General features: G+C 38.1%; 1 protein-coding gene across 2 annotated transcripts in view; it reads left to right on the plus strand.

Annotated features, from left to right (window-relative positions):
- The window catches only part of WNT7B (Wnt family member 7B), a 111,691-nt gene that overhangs the window by 590 nt on the left and 91,817 nt on the right, over window positions 1-19,284 (plus strand). Inside the window, exon 1 of one of the 2 annotated variants that reach the window (XM_075602739.1) lies at window positions 15,350-15,776. The exons of the other annotated variant lie outside the window; for it this stretch is intronic. Coding sequence (XP_075458854.1) covers window positions 15,694-15,776 — 83 coding nt within the window. The 5' untranslated portion in view covers window positions 15,350-15,693. Of the gene's footprint in view, window positions 1-15,349; window positions 15,777-19,284 lie in introns of those variants that run through there. 2 annotated transcript variants of the gene reach the window in all.

Here is a 19,284-nt window from a genome sequence, read left to right on the forward strand (position 1 = left end):
CTGTGTCAATAGAATAAATAAAGTGCTTATTTGTGCTGCAGAACAATTTATCTGCACCCTGGGAAATGATGGATTCATTCCTCTCAATTATTTCACTGCCTGCATTGACAAGTGAGACACTTAAAGCTACCCTGACACCTTTGAGTTAATAGTCCCTGCCGCTACAATAATAATTAGTAGTTACAGCAACACTAACAACAACAAGAAGAAGAAAAAAAGGTTAAAACTGTGGTTACAACCTGTTGTCAGAGATTTTTGTTGTTTCTTTTCTTTCATTCTTCCCACAGGCCTAGATAGAATTTGAGAATCTATTCATCAGAGGGATGTGTTGAGAGTAACCTGACATGTCTGTCTGTCTGTCTGTCTGCCTCCTCCTGGGTTGAGTATCCTTAAAAACTCTCCAGAATTATTGGGGGGTTCAGCTGTGTAGCTCTAATAAGCTCATAGCTGTCCCCAGCACAGCCACATTGCACCACCCATTTGAAAGTAGAATGTTTGCTTCTTGTTATTTGATCACGATGATTTGAATCATTATATTATTTGTACCTAAGCTACTTGCCAAGTTCTCTCCCTCTCCTTTAGCTGGGTGCCCTTATTAATATGACTTGTGGCAGTCGCCTGAGTTGAATTTCCACATTCCTGAGTCAGAGCCGAGTCCTTACCTGTTTTGTTGCAAACACTACAAGAAGAAAAAAAATAGAAAGAAATCTGCCTTGTGGCTATTTTTTATGATTAAAATTGGAGTTGAGCTTTTGCCTATCATTCATTTCAGGGGGGGGGGGGGGTATTTGAGATGAAAAGCAGCAAAGATAAGAAAGATAGTGATACCTTGCAGTGACTCCAACCTTGCCACACTCTCTGGTGCCACCTATGGGGCAATGAGCTCTGATTTGCGTCCCCTGCAGCAGATAACCTGCACTTTGCAAGAAAAGGGCTTTTCATTCCTCCTCTTGTTTCTCAGTGAGTGGGAAACAGATACCATGTATATACACTGCACAAAGGGTGAAACTCTCAGGTATTCCAACCCTCACCTACTGGGCTTGACAGACATGTGAAATATTATGCTGTCTGTCAAAAAATAATATACTAATAATAAAACATCTCCCCCCCCCCCCCCAAATAAATAAATAACACACATTTAAATAAGACAAACCGTAAAAGTATGGGCTGGCTAAATAAATAAGAATATGGAGAAAGGGGACAACCAGTTAATATGATAATGCCTGCCTGTGCATTTCTATAAATGTCCCTCCCTCCCTTTCCCATTCCTTGCTTGAAGGAGACAGATACCTGAGCAGTTGCCTTGGGCTGGGATTAACAGATTTACAATGCTGAGGTTTGGAGTAGGTCTGAGGATAGGTTCACGAGCAGAGTATAGACACATTATCCACCTTAGTTAACTTCTGTGCTTCTCAACAAGAGCATTCTATATATAAAACATCTCTGTTTTATTAGCATCAACAATTCAGTTGGCAAAATAAGGTGTAATTATTAGCAGGATAATCCTGGAGTGAGTGAGGATGCAGTGTGGAGTGTTTATACACTCGTGTTTAATACACGGAGAGGGCAGTACAGATATGTGCATGTAGGGATCATACACTAAACGAAATAGTCAAAGGACATTAAATACTCATTTAAAAACGTGTGAAAGCAAAGTGAAATAATGGGAGTTTGAAAAACACTGTTGAAAGTTACACTGACTATGAAATATGTTTTGCTTAATTGTAAAAAAAAATCGCATTTGTTGAAGACAATTCAATATTGGCAAACTGATATTTATAGTCATTTCTTGACAGGCAGGTTTTCCAAATGTACAATGTCACACATTAGGGGGATTCTCTGTCTCTGTGGGTCAGTGTCACTCATTCCCAGCATCTACTGTACACTATGGCCTCATAGACTCAAAAGGAACTTTATTCATTTAATTCTGAATTGTCCATTTAATGTGGGGGGGGGGGGGAGTTATATAGAGGGGGTGAGTCCCCAAAACTCCATCATTAATGTAATTTAACACCTATAATGGCTGAACCATTTTTACTTTCTGCAACTGGTCTGAAAAAAATGTTTGCAAATTTTACATAAAGAAGTTTAGAGAAAAAATAAGCAAAAAAAATAATAGGTCAATTTTCATTTGCGATCTTTACAAAGTGGTCAGGAATTTGGGGTCGCACCAAATCTCTTCACATTGGTGAAATGCTTTTGCCTCTCTTTTTTTGTGGTGACAAGTATCAGTTTTAGAAGTAAAATTATGAACAAGAATTCTATATATTTTTGTAAAAAAAAAAAAAAGAATAACACAAACAATAACAGTAATTATTATTACTGAGATTACTGTTACAGCACGTTTATTTTTTCAATGGAAATGGATTAATATTAAAAGACAAGATCCAGTGTTTGTCTTCTACTTGGTCCCATTGTAGATACAATTATTTCTCTTTCTTCAGACATTAGGAAGCAGTATTTTGTTGAAACCAAATCCTCGGTTGAATGTTCTAATGATATGTTTTACAGCCACCCTTTGCACGGAAAGGGTTGAATGACAAACAGTATCCTTGAACTCATATTGTTTCAGTGGATTTCTAAATATGAAGAATAACAACAATTTAATCAAGTAAAACCAGTAGTGAAGAATTGGCAAACGATTTTTCTTTTCTTTAAATAAACGTTTTGCTGTTGGAAAAATTACACACACGTGTTTTGCAACTAGTGGAGAAATGCACTTTTCCTTCCTAGCTCAGACAGGGCTATATACTGTACTGTATATATACTATACTGCTCTGTAACTGCATAATGATGACAGCATTTCATGAAGGGGAAATAACTCCAAAACTGAACATTTAACATCAATTATAATTAAGGGAATAACTGTGTTTGCACTTAACTGAAAATATGAACCGAACCCCGTCAAGAAATGTTGAAACATCGTTTTCTTGCATTTAGAAATATTATCTATCTTTTATTGCCTATTCTATTTTCCCAAAAATGTTATCATTTTTATTAGTAGACAAAGTCCGATTTCTACACTGCTAATTGAGGAAGTCTTTCATTTATCCCATGACAATAGCAGCCGTTATTGTTCCTCTTTATACCTTTAAGACTACATACCCTGTACACTGCAAATCAACATTCCCAATAAATACTATATATTGTAACACTAATAATAATACAAACGTATACAGAATAGCATGAGGCATGCAGTATCTCTATATGGACAATTGCTGATACTCAAAAAAGTCAGTTTGTATAGGAATATCTGCCCCAAGCTTGCATTGTAAAGGCTAGAATTTGATACATCATGTTGATTTCAATTAATATTAAATATGTTGTATATCAAGTGTTTGTGTAATTGATTTATACAAATGTACTAAAATTATTTTCAGCACCATGGGGGATATGTGGGAATCTGTTGCAGAACCGATGTAGATTTATCACAGAAAAACAATTGCTGTACATGACATCCAGAGGAATATCTTCTTTTGATTATTATTATTATTATTATTATTATTATTATTATTATTATTATTATTATTATCATCATTTTTGCATTCTTGATGTACCAGTTTTCCAACCGGAAAACTTTCATCAATGACTCCCACGTCCCATAGCACACAGGGTGTTAAAGTTAAGTGATTACTAGAGTTGTGAAAATCTCCCCCAGTTTTCATGATCTAGACTGGGATAAAACACAGGTTTATAAATGTGGCTAAAGAGTTTCTGGTTTACATACCCAAATATCTACAAGGCACAGAGCAATGCATTACACAATAACGCTCAATCAATGTATTGCAGACAATGCATCACAACAAACTGTAATACAGAACAATACATAACAATATACTGTAATACAGAACAATGCATCACAACATACTGTAATACAGAACAATACATCACAACATACTGTAATACAGAACAATGCATCACAACATACTGTAATACAGAACAATGCATCACAACATACTGTAATACAGAACAATGCATCACAACATACTGTAATACAGAACAATACATAACAACATACTGTAATACAGAACAATACATAACAACATACTGTAATACAGAACAATACATCACAACATACTGTAATACAGAACAATGCATCACAACATACTGTAATACAGAACAATGCATCACAACATACTGTAATACAGAACAATACATCACAACATACTGTAATACAGAACAATGCATCACAACATACTGTAATACAGAACAATGCATCACAACATACTGTAATACAGAACAATGCATCACAACATACTGTAATACAGAACAATACATCACAACATACTGTAATACAGAACAATGCATCACAACATACTGTAATACAGAACAATGCATCACAACATACTGTAATACAGAACAATGCATCACAACATACTGTAATACAGAACAATACATAACAACATACTGTAATGCAGAACAATACATCACAACATACTGTAATACAGAACAATACATCACAATATACTGTAATGCAGAACAATATATCACAGCATACTGTAATACAGAATACATCACAACATATTGTAATACAGAACAATAACCACAACATACTGTAATGCAGAACAATACATCACAACATACTGTAATACAGAACAATACATCACAACATACAGTATCACAGAACAATACATCACAACATACAGTATCACAAAATAATACATCACAACATAGAGTATCACAGATCAATACATCACAACATACTGTAATATAGAACAATACATCACAACATACTGTAATACAGAACAATACATCACATCATACACTATCACAGAACAATACATCACAACATACTGTAATGCAGAACAATACATCACAACATACTGTAATACAGAATACATCACAACATACTGTAATACAGAACAATGCATCACAACATACTGCAATACAGAACAATGCATCACAACATACTGTAATACAGAACAATGCATCACAACATACTGTAATACAGAACAATACATAACAATATACTGTAATTTAGAACAATACATCACAACATACTGTAATACAGAATACTTCACAACATACTGTATTACAGAACAATACATCACAATATACTGTAATACAGAACAATACACCACCACATACAGTAGTATAGAACAACACATTGCAGAATGCTTTATGACATAATAAGAATACTGTATCACAGAAAAGTACATTACCAGCAGCATCTTTAACAGCAAATTAATATATCAAATTTAAGGACATCTGAAGTCTGCTAGCGGAGTTAATAATAATACCTACTTAATATAGACATACATCTACAATGTTACCCACTTTTCTGGAAACACATTTTAAAGAAGGATGAATCTATATTTATTTATTAAAAAAAAAACATTTTACAAAAAAATATTTTGGATGTCTTATCAGTCTAATCCGCAATACAACCGTGATAAATATTCCCCACCATCCCAACACATTTGTGCTATGTTTTGCATTTAGACATTTGGGTTGGAGGATAGTCTGAAAATGAATTAAAGCTTAAGCAACAGACTAATAAACCCCCAGCCAACTCCAGTCCTCAAGGACCCCCCAACAGGTCAGGTTTCTAGGATAACCCTGCTTCAGCATCTGTGGCTCAGTCTTCACCGAGCCACTGATTGAGCTACCGGTGCTGAAGCAGGGATATATCCTGATAACCTGACCTGTTGGGGGGGTCCTTGAGGACTGGAATTGGCCGCCCCTGCTGTAAGTCATCCATTTCAGCAATACATAGCAGATCCAGGCCCACCCGGCACTGAAAGGGTTAACGTTGTAAAAGCCAAGTCCCATTGACAACAATATTACTGAATGAAGGAAAGATGAGAAAGCATGACGTAATGTCACCCATCCCTGCAAAGGTGTTTCAAGTAGTATAATATTTGTCATTCCACACATTGCTTTCTTGCACAAGTGCCTTAACCATTTCCCTGCCTTACCTGATTACTTTAAGATCCATCAGCCGCCCAGCAGCACAGGGACAACACGGGGACAACGAGGCAACCTTTAAAATGTTATCATGACCCAAGAAGACCTTGGAGGTCACTTATCCAAGTCCCCCGTCTGCAGAACCAGAGGGGGAAAAAAGTGCAGCCAAAGCCTCAAGAAAAGGAGCTGACAAGGGCTGAAGCAGTGTCCAGGACTGGACTCTGGACACTGAACCTGGTTCAATTCCCGGTGTCGGCTCCTTGTAACCTTGGGCAAGTCACTTTATCTCCCTGTGCCTCAGGCACCAAAATAATAGATTGTAAGCTCCACGGGGCAGGGACGGTGTCTGCAACATTCCGGTGTGCTGCGTGCCGCGCGCTATGCTGTCATTGTGACGCGCTTTGAGTCCTGTTGGGAGAAACGTGCTATATGAAATAAAGTTCTCAATATTTAATATTAAAAACTATTGGTAGTGGAGGCGACGGGATTTCTGTAATAAACCTGATTCAGTGTTTTCCCACTGGATTTTCTCCAGCCGGAGACTTTGATGGATGATCCCATTGGCTGTTGGTCACCTGGGGTGTGATTTGTCGAGGTAAAACATGTGAAATCAATGATTGTGCTGTGTCGATGAATCTGCGTCAGTGTTTCTGCACCTTGTCTGTTTTTCAGTTGGGTGACTGATAAATAAGCCGCTCTGTGACCTTTAACCCTCTTTCTAATTGTAAACAATATAAAGTTAGTGAGGGTTGGTGTTTGGTTTTCTCCATACGACACTTTATAGCCCATAAGCGGCAGCCAAAGCTGCCATTTTCCCTCCATTTTTGTTTATTTTTTTGGCATAGTACTGAAGCAGGGGGTCTCCGGAGCTGAACCCCATTAATTTCAGCTTCGGGGACCCCAGCTTCCGGAGATACTTACCTCCGCAGTGGGTGCCGGTAGCTGCTCTGCTAGCAGGGTTCCCATTATGGCGGGGTTTCAAAGCTCCCACGCCCTGTGGGCCAATAGGAAGCCGTGACGTCATCAGGTCCGGCTTCCTATTGGCCCACGTGACAGGGGAGTTTTAAACTTTGCAGAGATACCGGCAGCGCCTTCGGAGGTCTGTATCTTGGGAAGCAGGGGGTCCCCAGAGCTGAAATTAACAGGGTTCAGCTGAGAGAACCCCTGCTTCCTCCCACCCCCCCAAAAAAATAAATATTTGTATTGGTTTCAAATAGTTGACTAAACAAAACGTTTGCATTGAAAAGGTGTTAGATGACACATTCAGCGTTTGTACATATCCAATATATAAACATAACACACGTGTGTACAAGACATGGGGAGGAACACCTTTTGAGATTTTTTAACATGCCAGCTGAGTTCTTTTATATATATCATTTATCAATTGTCTTTTAAAACAAAAAGATTTATGGAGGAGTTATGCAAAAAGTTTCCGATACTTCGTGAGCTGCGATAGTTTCCAAGCACACGTAGCAAAAGAGAATATATTTTTCTAGCAATATGTGTCTCACTGAACACTGAGAAAGATGCTATGCAAGTGTAATATGAGATGAGAAATGATGCTATGAAGAGACAACACAAAAAACACAGCATTTTACATACTATTGTTTGTTTTATAGAAAATGTGTTAAATTAAATATAATACACTTAATTGTTGTTGATTTTCACATTATTGGTAATTAATTAGCAGCCTTTTGTGGATGTGGGCCTTTGTTGCTCAACATGATTTAAAGAATAAATTGTATTTGGTGTTAACATGGTTAGATTGGCAAACACCAATACGCTCTGCCGATCAGAAAAAAAGACTTGCAGAGTCATGTGTTAGGGCAAACATGGCAGCTAAGGGGGCAGATTGTGCTCTGCAGGCTCATGTGTTCCAGCTGCTACCACATCTGGATATCTCCAATGTAGTCATGTTATACTCTGGGTGGCCTCTTGACGCCGGCTAAATGCTAAATAAAAACCGTTGGAATAGTTTAGAGTTGGAAATGTAAGACATTGTTTAAACAATTATCACTTTAGGGTATAGGATTGGGACGTAGAAATTGGATTGTTCTATTCAAAGGACCGGTTTACTTTCTTAATTTGCCCCCAAACAATGAGCTTTGTTACCCCAGCTACCAACGCAGATAAGAGCCGTGGTTTAGGAATGCATAGGTTGGAGTAGTATTGGCCAGTAAAGACCAGATGTGTTTTTAGGACAGATCAGCACATCTGCTTTAGTGCAGTTTATCAGTGCAGATGAAACACATGCAACTCACAGGGCAGATAGGAAAGTTCTGCTGATTCATGGCAGATGAGCACATAACAAGCAGTAGGAGAAATTATACCGTCAGTAACTTCTCACACACCTATTGTTTCCAAAGCTTGACAGGTATATGTCATTGTATAATCAAGAATAAACAAGCTGCGTGTTTATCATTCCATAAGCAAAACTATGCAGAGTAATGTTGGAAAGCAGAGAATAAACACAAAATATATCCAGTTACCAGCTCAAGGTTACCAATATATAATGATATTCAGTAGAATCTAATAGTAGTTGGTGCACATAGAATAGTAAAATAGAAAAAAACAAATAGAAAAGAATATTCCTGGCAGTACATTAATTGATATATCATTTATTAACATGAAACAGTCATGCGAAAAATGACAAATCGCAAATATACCCACATGGCAAAGTGAGTACATAAGAATGAATCTAACTTTGGTCTACAGACTGTATACCCTAAAGATCTGGGGTGATATCCCAGTATCAAGTGCTAAGGGGAAATAAAGTGCTAGGACAGAGAAAAATCAGAAGCATAATACAAATCGAATGGTTTGCAAAGCAGAGAGGCTGAGGGTGCAGAGTAGATAATTATCAGAACAACAACCATTATCGACACCCAATAACTGTTAGATTATCTATCGATTATCTCTTGACTCTCTCTCTCTGTATATATATATAAATTACTAACACAGTAATTTCCGTATATATATATATATATATATATATATATATATATATATATATATATATATATATATATACGGAAATTATTGTGTTAGTCCAGTTGCGAGAGTGCAGAATAATTGAGTACTTCTTCAGAATTAGGTGATGCCTTTTTTATTTGGACTAACAATTTATGTCATACTGTAGGACAAGCTTTCGAGAATTCTCCTCTCTTCCTCAGGTTGGCAATACTGATTAACAGAGGAATATGGCTAAAACAGGGTTGGGAGAGCAGGTTGGGGTTCTTGCTCTCCCAACCCCTGTTTTAGCCATAGAAACTTCTGTAAATCAGTATTGCCGACCTGAGGAAGAGAGGAGAACTCTCGAAAGCTTGTCCTATGACATAAATTGTTAGTCCAAATAAAAAAGGCATCACCTAATACTGAAGTACATATATATATAGCACAGCAGATGCTAATGCCAATTATTGACTATGGAGACATAGTATATGGCTCGGCACCTCAAACCCACCTTAGCAAACTTGACACCCTCTACAATTGAATTTGTCGTTTTGTTCTCCAATGCAACTACAACACACATCACTGCGAAATGCTCAAAGAACTAGATTGGTCATCACTCGAGTCTAGGCGCAAAGTTCACCTTTCCTGTCTTGCCTTTAAATTATTTATGGGCAAGCTACCCAGCTATCTGAACAAGCTCCTCACCCCTACCACATGCAGCACTTATCACCTGAGATCAGACTCCAAAAGACTGTACATGGTCCCAAGGTTCAGCCAAGTATCTGGCCGTTCCTCCGCCTCATACCGTGCACCCCAAAACTGGAACAACCTACCAGAGACTCTCACATCCACCACCAGTTTAAGTTCTTTCAAATCTAAGGCTGTTGTACATTTTAATCTGGTCTGTAACTGTTTCATACGCCCATAATATATATTATCTTTAACTATGCACGCAATGTCTTGTATATAATGTATACCCTGTTCATTTATGTAACTGTATTTGTAAGCATGTATTATTTGCCTTAACTCTGTGCCCAGGACATACTTGAAAACGAGAGGTAACTCTCAATGTATTACTTCCTGGTAAAATATTTTATAAATAAATAAATATATATATATATATATGAGAAATAAGCTACAAAAGGCGCAAATCAGAGACAACAGGTGATATAGATAGATAACAGCTGTAGGATAAAAAACGTTGAATGCCCTTGAAAGAATCCCTGGTAAGACCTATAAATGAGATATAGTGCACAGTCCCAATAGCCTTAAGTAAGGCTTTGCAGTAAATCGATAGCCAAATAAAAAGTCCGTGTGGCAGACAAATTTGGGGAGATCTTGTCTGAGACCCTCACCCTACGCGTTTCGTCTGAGTTAGACTTCTTCTGGGATATCCGCAAATATTTAAGGCTATTGGGACTGTGCACTGTACTTCAATCCATACAACTTGACCGAGCCGACGGAGCCACTAGCGCTACTTCCGGGTTGTGACGTCACGGCCCAAAGATCGTGAGATCTGGATGGTGAGAGTGAAGAGTGCTATCGACGGAGCTCCCGTGACGGTGTACACAGCGTGCATCTTGAGGGAGGCTCCAGATACCATCAGCGCCTTTGCTGCAGCTAACAGATAGGATTTTATCCTGATATGTCTGATTATTTCTGCTACATTGTAAGTAGCCATTTTTCTTGCGCTTTTATTGGATTATAAAACGTACTTCACTATATTGGCATCCTTCTCATTTATAGGTCTTACCTCGCCCAGGGATTCTTTCAAGATCATTCAACGTTTTTTTATCCTACAGGTGTTATCTATCTATATCACCTGTTGTCTCTGATTTGTGCCTCTTGTAGCTTGTTTCTCATCTATGTTTCTGGTGTTGTGTACTGTACATCCATTACATTGTGGCAGCATTCAGCATTCAAAAATTAGATTTGCACACCTTATTGCCATTTATATTTATATGCGCGGGCTCCACAGCGTAAATAGTTAAGGTATTATTAATCACAAGCTAAAATCTGTTCACTCACAGCATTGAGGTAGGACATGCGTATCGAACATAAACACCCGTCATCCGTGGTATCTCCGTCGGTCAAGAGCTGTAGTCTCGTGGCTGCATGCGTGTAAGTCTCTTTCTACAGCCGGGTACCTCCGTGATATGCATCCACTCAACGGCCCCCCAGCTGAACGGAACACGATTACTTGGTTCCGCAGCACGACAGATCCCCTCCGATTCAACAGAAGCTCAGTGAGCTGGATGCTTAGTGTTGCCAATAGCACCCTATGCGCTATAATATATATTATACATACATGCACCAGTGCCATCTTTGCAGCCCAGGGCCCGGTCCTTTCAGAGGCTCCACAAATACTATGGCCCAAAAATTTATTTTAAATTCGTAGTTCTAACAGCAAACGTTACTTAATTGTCATTTAAAAAAATATTTTTTTCCCGGTGTTTTTTTACAACAGTGTATTTTTAATTTGATATAACCTCACTTTTAATTTAAAAAAAAATGATTCGATGATAATGTTTCTACAATTTTTTATGGAATAGGTAGTTTAATTGATGTGTCGGAAATGTACTGTATTAAAAAACAATAATGCACGACAAAAAACTCATACAGCCTGACAAATCGGAGAATTTCCTACCAGGGACATTTTCTTATCGATGATTTGCCACAAACGGCAAAGACCAAGGGTCGTTTCCAAAGTTGAAACTTAGTAAGAATGAGCTCCTCCACAGTTGCTGCTTCAATCAAGATTTAAAGCACTATCCCCAATAACAGACGAATCAGATATACTTAATAAAATTGAATTTTATGTTATTTGTGAATTTGCAAATAAATAAAAGAACCACCCACGCAGATAATTAAAATGTTTGTGTTCGTAGTAATATTTGCAGAATTTCAATAAACGTTTTAAACGTTATTCAATAAAAACATGCAGTATTTGTATTTAAATGTGACCTTTGTGGGTGGGGCTGCCAATTTACACTTAGCCAAGGCCCCAAAAATTCTTAAGACGGCTCTGTTAGCCGAGCTTAATAATCAAAAACAAATAGTCAATATCGTCCTGTGGCTAACTAAATGCTTTTATTTGTGTGAGCTTTCGAGATACAGTGATCTCTTCTTCGGGCAATGTTAAAAGCATCGCCCGAAGAAGAGATCATTGTATCTCGAAAGCTTGCCCAAATAAATGCATTTCGTAATGGTATTGACTATTAGTTTTTGATTATATATATATATATATATATATGCAACAACTGCTTTCACCAAAGTGAAAGCAAAGAAACAGCACTCAAAGTTCAACCAATACAAACAGTGTATTAACAACAAAACATCAGCATATAATAAACCAACGTTTCGGTCCTTTAGGGACCTTCCTCAGGGTAGTGCTAAAGGATACTGGCACCAAGAAGACATATATACCCATAAACACCCTTTGTCACTAATTGGGGATCCACTATATAAAATATCCATCCTCTCTCTCTAAATATATACATACACACACATCATCTATCTATCCATGTATCTAGCCTCTCTCTCTCTCTCTCTCTCTCTCTCTCTCTCTCTCTCTCTCTCTCTCTCTCTCTCCCTCTCTCTCCCTCTCTCTCCCTCTCTCTCCCTCTCATATATATATATGTATGTATATATATATATATATATATATATATATATATATATATATATCAAAAAACACAGTAGCACCAAGAGATAAGCAGACAATAATAAATAATGATGAATATATATCAATCTAAATACAGTAAAAAAGGAAAATAATAGCTAATATATGTAAAAGAAACAGATACTAATCCACTCCTTGGAAAATAAGATCCAGTCCAATAGTTGCGCTTGAAATGGGTGTATGGCAGCTTTCCTATGGGAGAACCACATCCAGGAAATCTACAAAACAAAAAGAGAAAGCTCACAGCCCATAGCGTAAAAATTAATAAAAATATATATGGAGGAGGGAAACAAGCTCACTCACAAACGACAAATAATAAAAGGCATTTGAAAAGTATCACCAGCACGGGAACAGCAGGTTGAAACCTCCACAGCGAGATGAGATGAGCGCTGTCAGCTGTTTGTGCAAAAGTTCAGACCTCGTGGATGGGTGATGACAATCAGTATGGAAGTCCTGGGTAGTCAAGTTCTTCCAACCAATGGGTTCTCATCCGAACCGACACTGGAGCTCCGTGCAGCAGGGGAAGATGTTCGTCAAAAACCAGCTGCCCCACAATGATGACGTATCGCCGTCGCTGCGTTCCTGACGCGTTTCGTCAGATGACTGACTTTATCAAAGGATAAAGGAAACTCCACTCAGACCCAAATATAAACAGAAAGGGGCGGGTTGCTAAGCGGCGAATATCCAATAGGAGAAGAGGGACAACCCTGCATATATTATACTTTCCTTCCTGTATACAGATTCACCGATTTAACTAATGAAAAAGAGAAAGTCATGATTAATCAAAATATTAAGAAACAGAAAACAAATAAATGAGAAAAATATATAAAATATAAGATAGGAAACATATCAATACATGGCACAGAGAAAAATGATTATCTATTTACTGAGTGCAGCAGACTAATCCAATGCACTCAATAAACACTTTGCTATATTAACAATGACCAGCCAGCACATCAAGATAAATAATAATAGATGATGTATATACCCATATTCTTACAAGGATTATAAATGGTTAGAATACTCTAAACCCACAGATGGTAAAACCTTTTATATATGTAATTAAATCCATTGGACACTTGATGTGCCCTATTGGTCACTGTTACATAACAAATGGGAAAGCAAACAGGGAAACAAGGAGACAGGGTTAAACAGGCAAGTCTCCATAAATGTATAAGACATCAAGGTTCACACAATCGTACTTGTATCTAGAGACTAATTGAATCCACCAGGCGCTAATGTAGCTACATTAGCGCCTGGTGGATTCAATGAGTCCCTAGATACAAGTACGATTGTGTGAACCTTGATGACCAAGACAAAGCTGTTCCTAGCATGAAACGCGTTGAGGGGGAGATTATGGTGTAGCCGAGTGTTTGTGAGGTCCCAATAAAGTTTTTTCTACAACCCGGAAGTGCCCTGAAGTTTTTGACAGGCTGTGGCGACGGATCCTTTCCCATATAATATATATATATATATATATATATATATATATATATATATATATATATGGCAAACTTGTACCCATTGCAACACATTGGAATAACCAAAAAGACTTGTTAAATCGAATCAGCTGTGCCTTTATTTTGGTCACTGTGCATGGAGCAATTCTCAAAGTCCTATTTGGTACCATTTGTGTATAATTTAACATTCTTAATCACAATATTATGTACTAAAAGAAACTTCCTGCGGATGCTGGTATTAAATTGCGCTTGTTAAATTCTTGGAGAATTGTAATCATTTTGCTGCAATCTTTCTCCTCCCTCTTTTGACAATGAAAACTGCCACTTTTTGAACAGGTTGAGATATTTAGGTAAGATTGTTGCTAAAACACACACAACCATAGTGTAATCTTTGTACCTGATGAGTCTTAAAGCTGCAGACCAAACAATATCCTACATGTGTATTTTTCTTTTAAATAAATCAGTTCTGTACTATGAGAAAAAGCATTTTAAAAAAACAAGCATTTTTTGTTTCTACAGCAACCATTTACAAAGTTACATCCCCTTCCTCTTCTGAAATGGCCTCGGGCACTCCCCTTTTTGAGCCCTGCCCTCTCGCTAGCAGTGCACCAGTTGTATCTAGTGACTGCCTGGTCACATGATCTTCCCCACATAACTTTGCATCTTTGGTCCTCTTCTGCTGCACTGACCGCCATTAGTGAGCCCCCGAGGCAAATCTTCACAGATCGATCACAGGAGAACAGATCGATCGACAGCTTAGCTAATTACTTATCATTGTGTGGATTGTATTGATGCACATATTAAGGGGGTAAAAATAACATTATATACATGTATATATATATATATATATATATATTCTTATTTTTTTTAATACCCAAAAGGAGAAAGAAATAATCAGTCACAAAATGTGTTTTAAAATATGCCCTGCATTGCAGATCTAATTTGAACCCTTGCTTGAAATGGTAAAATTAATAATAATATAAATAATAATGGTAATAAAACAGTTGTCTTCAATTTCACCTAAACATAATGTAATACTTCCTGTGGAAGCATTAGGTGCTCCCATTAATATCTTGCTTGGTTTCCCACTCTCACACAGCTGATACACAGAGAGCACTTCCTGGTATCATAATGCACTAAGCAAGAGCAATGATGAGAGATGAGAAAGTTGCTGGGACTTTCAATGGGGATTGTTTCCCCCCCAGTCAGTGAATGCAGAAGCTTTGGCTGGATCACTGTCATTCTATTGTCATCCTCCCCTTTTTTTAAAAACAAGTAGGCGGATTGCAGTATCACTCTGCCCAATGGTAGCTCACAGTCTCATGAAAGCCAGAAAGAAAGAGAGAGAGAGAGAGAGGGAGAGAGGTATTTTCTGCCATCCAAATCCCTTAAACCATCATCCTCCCAACAAGAGATCCCCACTCTGTAACAAACTTGCAACCACTGAGACATGACAGGCTGAGTCCCACAGCCAAGAGCAGCAGCAACAGAAGCAGACAGATCAGCTAACTCTGTGCTGTAGCTGTGAGTTGGAAGCAGCTTGTGCATGAAGGGAATACTGGGCAGCTTTAAACCAAGAAGTTCAGCAAGTCAAGAGACTGGACCCCATCTGATCTATCACCTGGGGAGGGGCAAGGATTTGGGGGGCCCTTAAAGGAATTAAAAGGAGCTGACTGTGACAGTGATTCAGTCATGATTCTGCTTTCATCTCGCAGTGTTTTACTCTCAGTGTATTACCCTCAGATTTTCCTCATCCTCACCAGTGGGAGTTACCTGTAAGTGATTCTTTTTTGTTTCTACAAACTGTTGGGTGAACCCTCCAATAGTAACTATGTTGCAAAGGAAGTCAGCTAAGTAGCACAGACAGAGGGTGTTGTGCCATGTTGCGAAGTGTTGGCTGGAAGGTTAATGGCATTGATACTGTATCAGTGTGTGCTTACAGAAAAAAAAAGTACAAATAAGAGAAAATACATCACCACCCACCCTATTCTGTGCAGCCCCTTATTCTGTGCACCCTGATTGTATAATCTGCTAGATTTTTGATGTTATATCCCCAGCAAAGCAGGTGGTTTCCGCACAAACGATGTGTCATTTAAATGAATGGGCAAAGAAAACACAAACGTGTCTGATGAACAGTTAATGGATAATAGACTGAAATTAATTAAACTGCAGAGATCATAGGAGATTTATAATAATGCTAATATAAGTTATATTTGTGTTGGAGGCAGACACCTGTGCTCTGCTAACTGGAATGATTTCCTGATTCCTGAAGAGAGAAGACAGATCTTAACTAACAAATGAGGGTAAGAAACATGACTATTATATAAGAAAAGGTTTGAAATTCTACTTTATTATGTATAGTTGCAAACAAAATCGTCATTGCACAGATGTAGGGAAGTGATGTGGTTTTAAGGGATGCCCAAAAGCATTACTGTAAAGGACCTGATTACAGGTACCCTTTCAAGGGAGCATCTTCTGCGCAAAAGCAAATTGTAATGCATCCCCTGTTCTTGCCTCATCGCCCTACTTATTGTGCAGTAATTGGATGTATTTATTCCCTTCAATGCTTTGAGTTGCTGGTCCTTCCAGCACTACCAGGGATAATGGAATGCAGTGAAAGCATAGGGCGTCCAGTCAACTTAACACCCATATCAGCCACATAGTCAAGCCTACAGAGGGATAGATTCGCATAAACCTGGGAGATTATTCTGTTGTTCATCAGCAAAACACATAGAAACCTCCAGCAATGTCAAAGACCCGGACAGCAGCTGTTGAGGTTGATCTCAAGTATGATCCACAATTGGTTGGACAATATGCCAAAGAGTTGTACTTGCTGCCAAGAAGTTTCTCTAACCTACACCAAGTAAATGTGCTGGGGGAAACCACTGACCTGTCTAGTGCTTCACAATCACTTTATTAAGAAGTGAGTGGCTTGGTATTGATGATGCTCATTTCCGAGCACTTTTTGTTCCAGTGCTACAAACTCTAAACTGCAGTTTGGAAACACACTTCATTGTATTGCAACCTACATTCATATAACCCTCTCTAACCATCTTAATGTCACATTGTTACCTTGTTGCCTAGGTTGTCCTATGCTATTTATGTAACATATCACACTTACTTCCATTCTATAGGATTGGAAAACGCAATCTGCTTATAATTATATTGGTCCTCCTTATTATAATAAATTAATTACCTGTGGGTTCCTTTACACAGTATGTTGCTGACATTATTATGTTTTTGCGGATTCATGTCTGATAGAGATACATTTCCCATCTGATAAAATGCTGAATATATCCCAGTTTATTTTCAAGCTTTTAAACAAATCTATTATAAACAGCGTTTGCAAACTTTGGACTCATTATAACCCTGATTTGCTTAGCAAAATGTGCCCAATTTCCTAGGAAACCTTTCTATTTCTGTATGCATCTTAATGCAATGCACATGCGTTGGCTACTGATTTAAAAAAAAAAAAAAAAAGTACACTGATTTATGGAAGAAGATTATATTAAATTTAGTTGGATACTGTCGATTAACCAAATAGATTTACTTCTTTCAAAGAAGATCCTTAGGTCACCATCTGTGAAATTGAAACCTGGCTTTACTCCCAAAAGACGACATTTATAATATCTATGACTTTTTTTTTTTAAACAAAAATGTAGCCATATTTTCTCAAAACCGTATAGGAAATTACTATCCTGAATTTTTTTTTTGCTCCTATAAATAGTTCAGATCTTGAAACAAAAGTTTGAAACCGCATACCAGATGCTGGGATACTAGCGGTTACCCTTGCTGTGTGACATAATTATAAGTTTTGAAGGCTGAAGCTATGGAAGCATAATAACAGTGGCAGGCAATTGCTAAAGGAAATACTACTGAAGGACTGCAGGCTTTACGCAGGGCTGGATGTATAGTATGCACAATTCTTTCATTCAAGGTCATTTGGAAAAGAAGGGGACCGTGTATATTAACACCGTGCAGCCCCCACCAGTTATATCCCTTCCCATTTTTTAATGCCTACTTTTAAATTAGAAACATTTTTTTGGGGGGGATCACTTTTGATCCATTTGATTTGAGCTTTAGATGAGGCTTGCACTGGCTTGGATCTGATGATCTCATGGGTGGATACAAAGCAAAGCCCAATGAGACACACAGAGATGGATGCATTCCCTTACATCAGGGGTGGACAACTCCACTCCTCAAGGCCAGTCTTTGACTGAGCCACCTGTGCTGAAGCAGGGATAACCTGACCTGTTGGTGGCCCTTGAGGACTGAAGTTGTCCACTATGGCGTACATTATGTGCTTTAACTGTCTTCTGCATGTTCCTCCTGTGGCACCAAGTACACTCTTCAAATTGATCCCTGATACAAGTGGACCAAAGTGGGAAGTAGCTCCATTCTTTGATGCTAAGAGATGCATTTAGGAAATCCATTTCTTAGCTTTAAGTTAATGCAAAAGCACCTGGTTTAATGGTTTAATGAGGCCGGCATCAGGCTAAGAAAAAAAAAAAGAAGCTTTGGTTGTTAAACATAATAATGGTAATATTAGCAAAGCTGTTCATGTTTATGATACCCATGTTTAGTTGCTTTGTGTCACAGTGTGAGGATTATTTGCAGGTTATTATTATCAGATGATTTTTTATATATCACTAATAGTGTGTTCACAGGTTTACACTGGCGAGCACAGCCTTGCATAGACAGGTTTAGGCAATGATAAGGCCCTAGTTGAAAATGTTTGACACCCCCCCCCTACCCCCCAATGAATATATTATGCAGTATTATCCTGCTAAGTGTATGTGAAACCTAACAGGCTCCCACTGCCCTCCCTTCTGTACCACATACTATGAGTGACAAGCTCATGTGGTACTGGATCTTCCCCCACTGGTGTTTAATCCACGGCTTAACCATATTTCTAGTTTGCCCTTAGAATGGGCCCTAAATATTGCCTGTGGCTCTTTTTAACTTTTTTTTTTTTTAAAATTACTTACATTTTTTATTGTTTTATTTGGGGAGGGGGGTGGGGGGTGGGGGAGAGGATACAGAAAATAAAAAGGGGTGGGGTACATTGATACATATAATTGGTTGAAATCACAAGAGGGGTGGGGAGTTAGGGGAAGAGGGAGGGATACAGCATTTGTACATATACAATATATTAAACATCAGTTTTAATATAGTATATATCATAGTGTTCTGAATATTTTAATCTAATATGGAGATATACTGTACCAGCATGTCAGAACCAAGCATGCATGTCAGGTCTTTAAGGATATCCCTGCTTCAGCA

Source organism: Ascaphus truei, chromosome 5, assembly GCF_040206685.1.
Source record: "Ascaphus truei isolate aAscTru1 chromosome 5, aAscTru1.hap1, whole genome shotgun sequence".
Classification (NCBI taxonomy): Eukaryota; Metazoa; Chordata; class Amphibia; order Anura; family Ascaphidae; genus Ascaphus; species Ascaphus truei.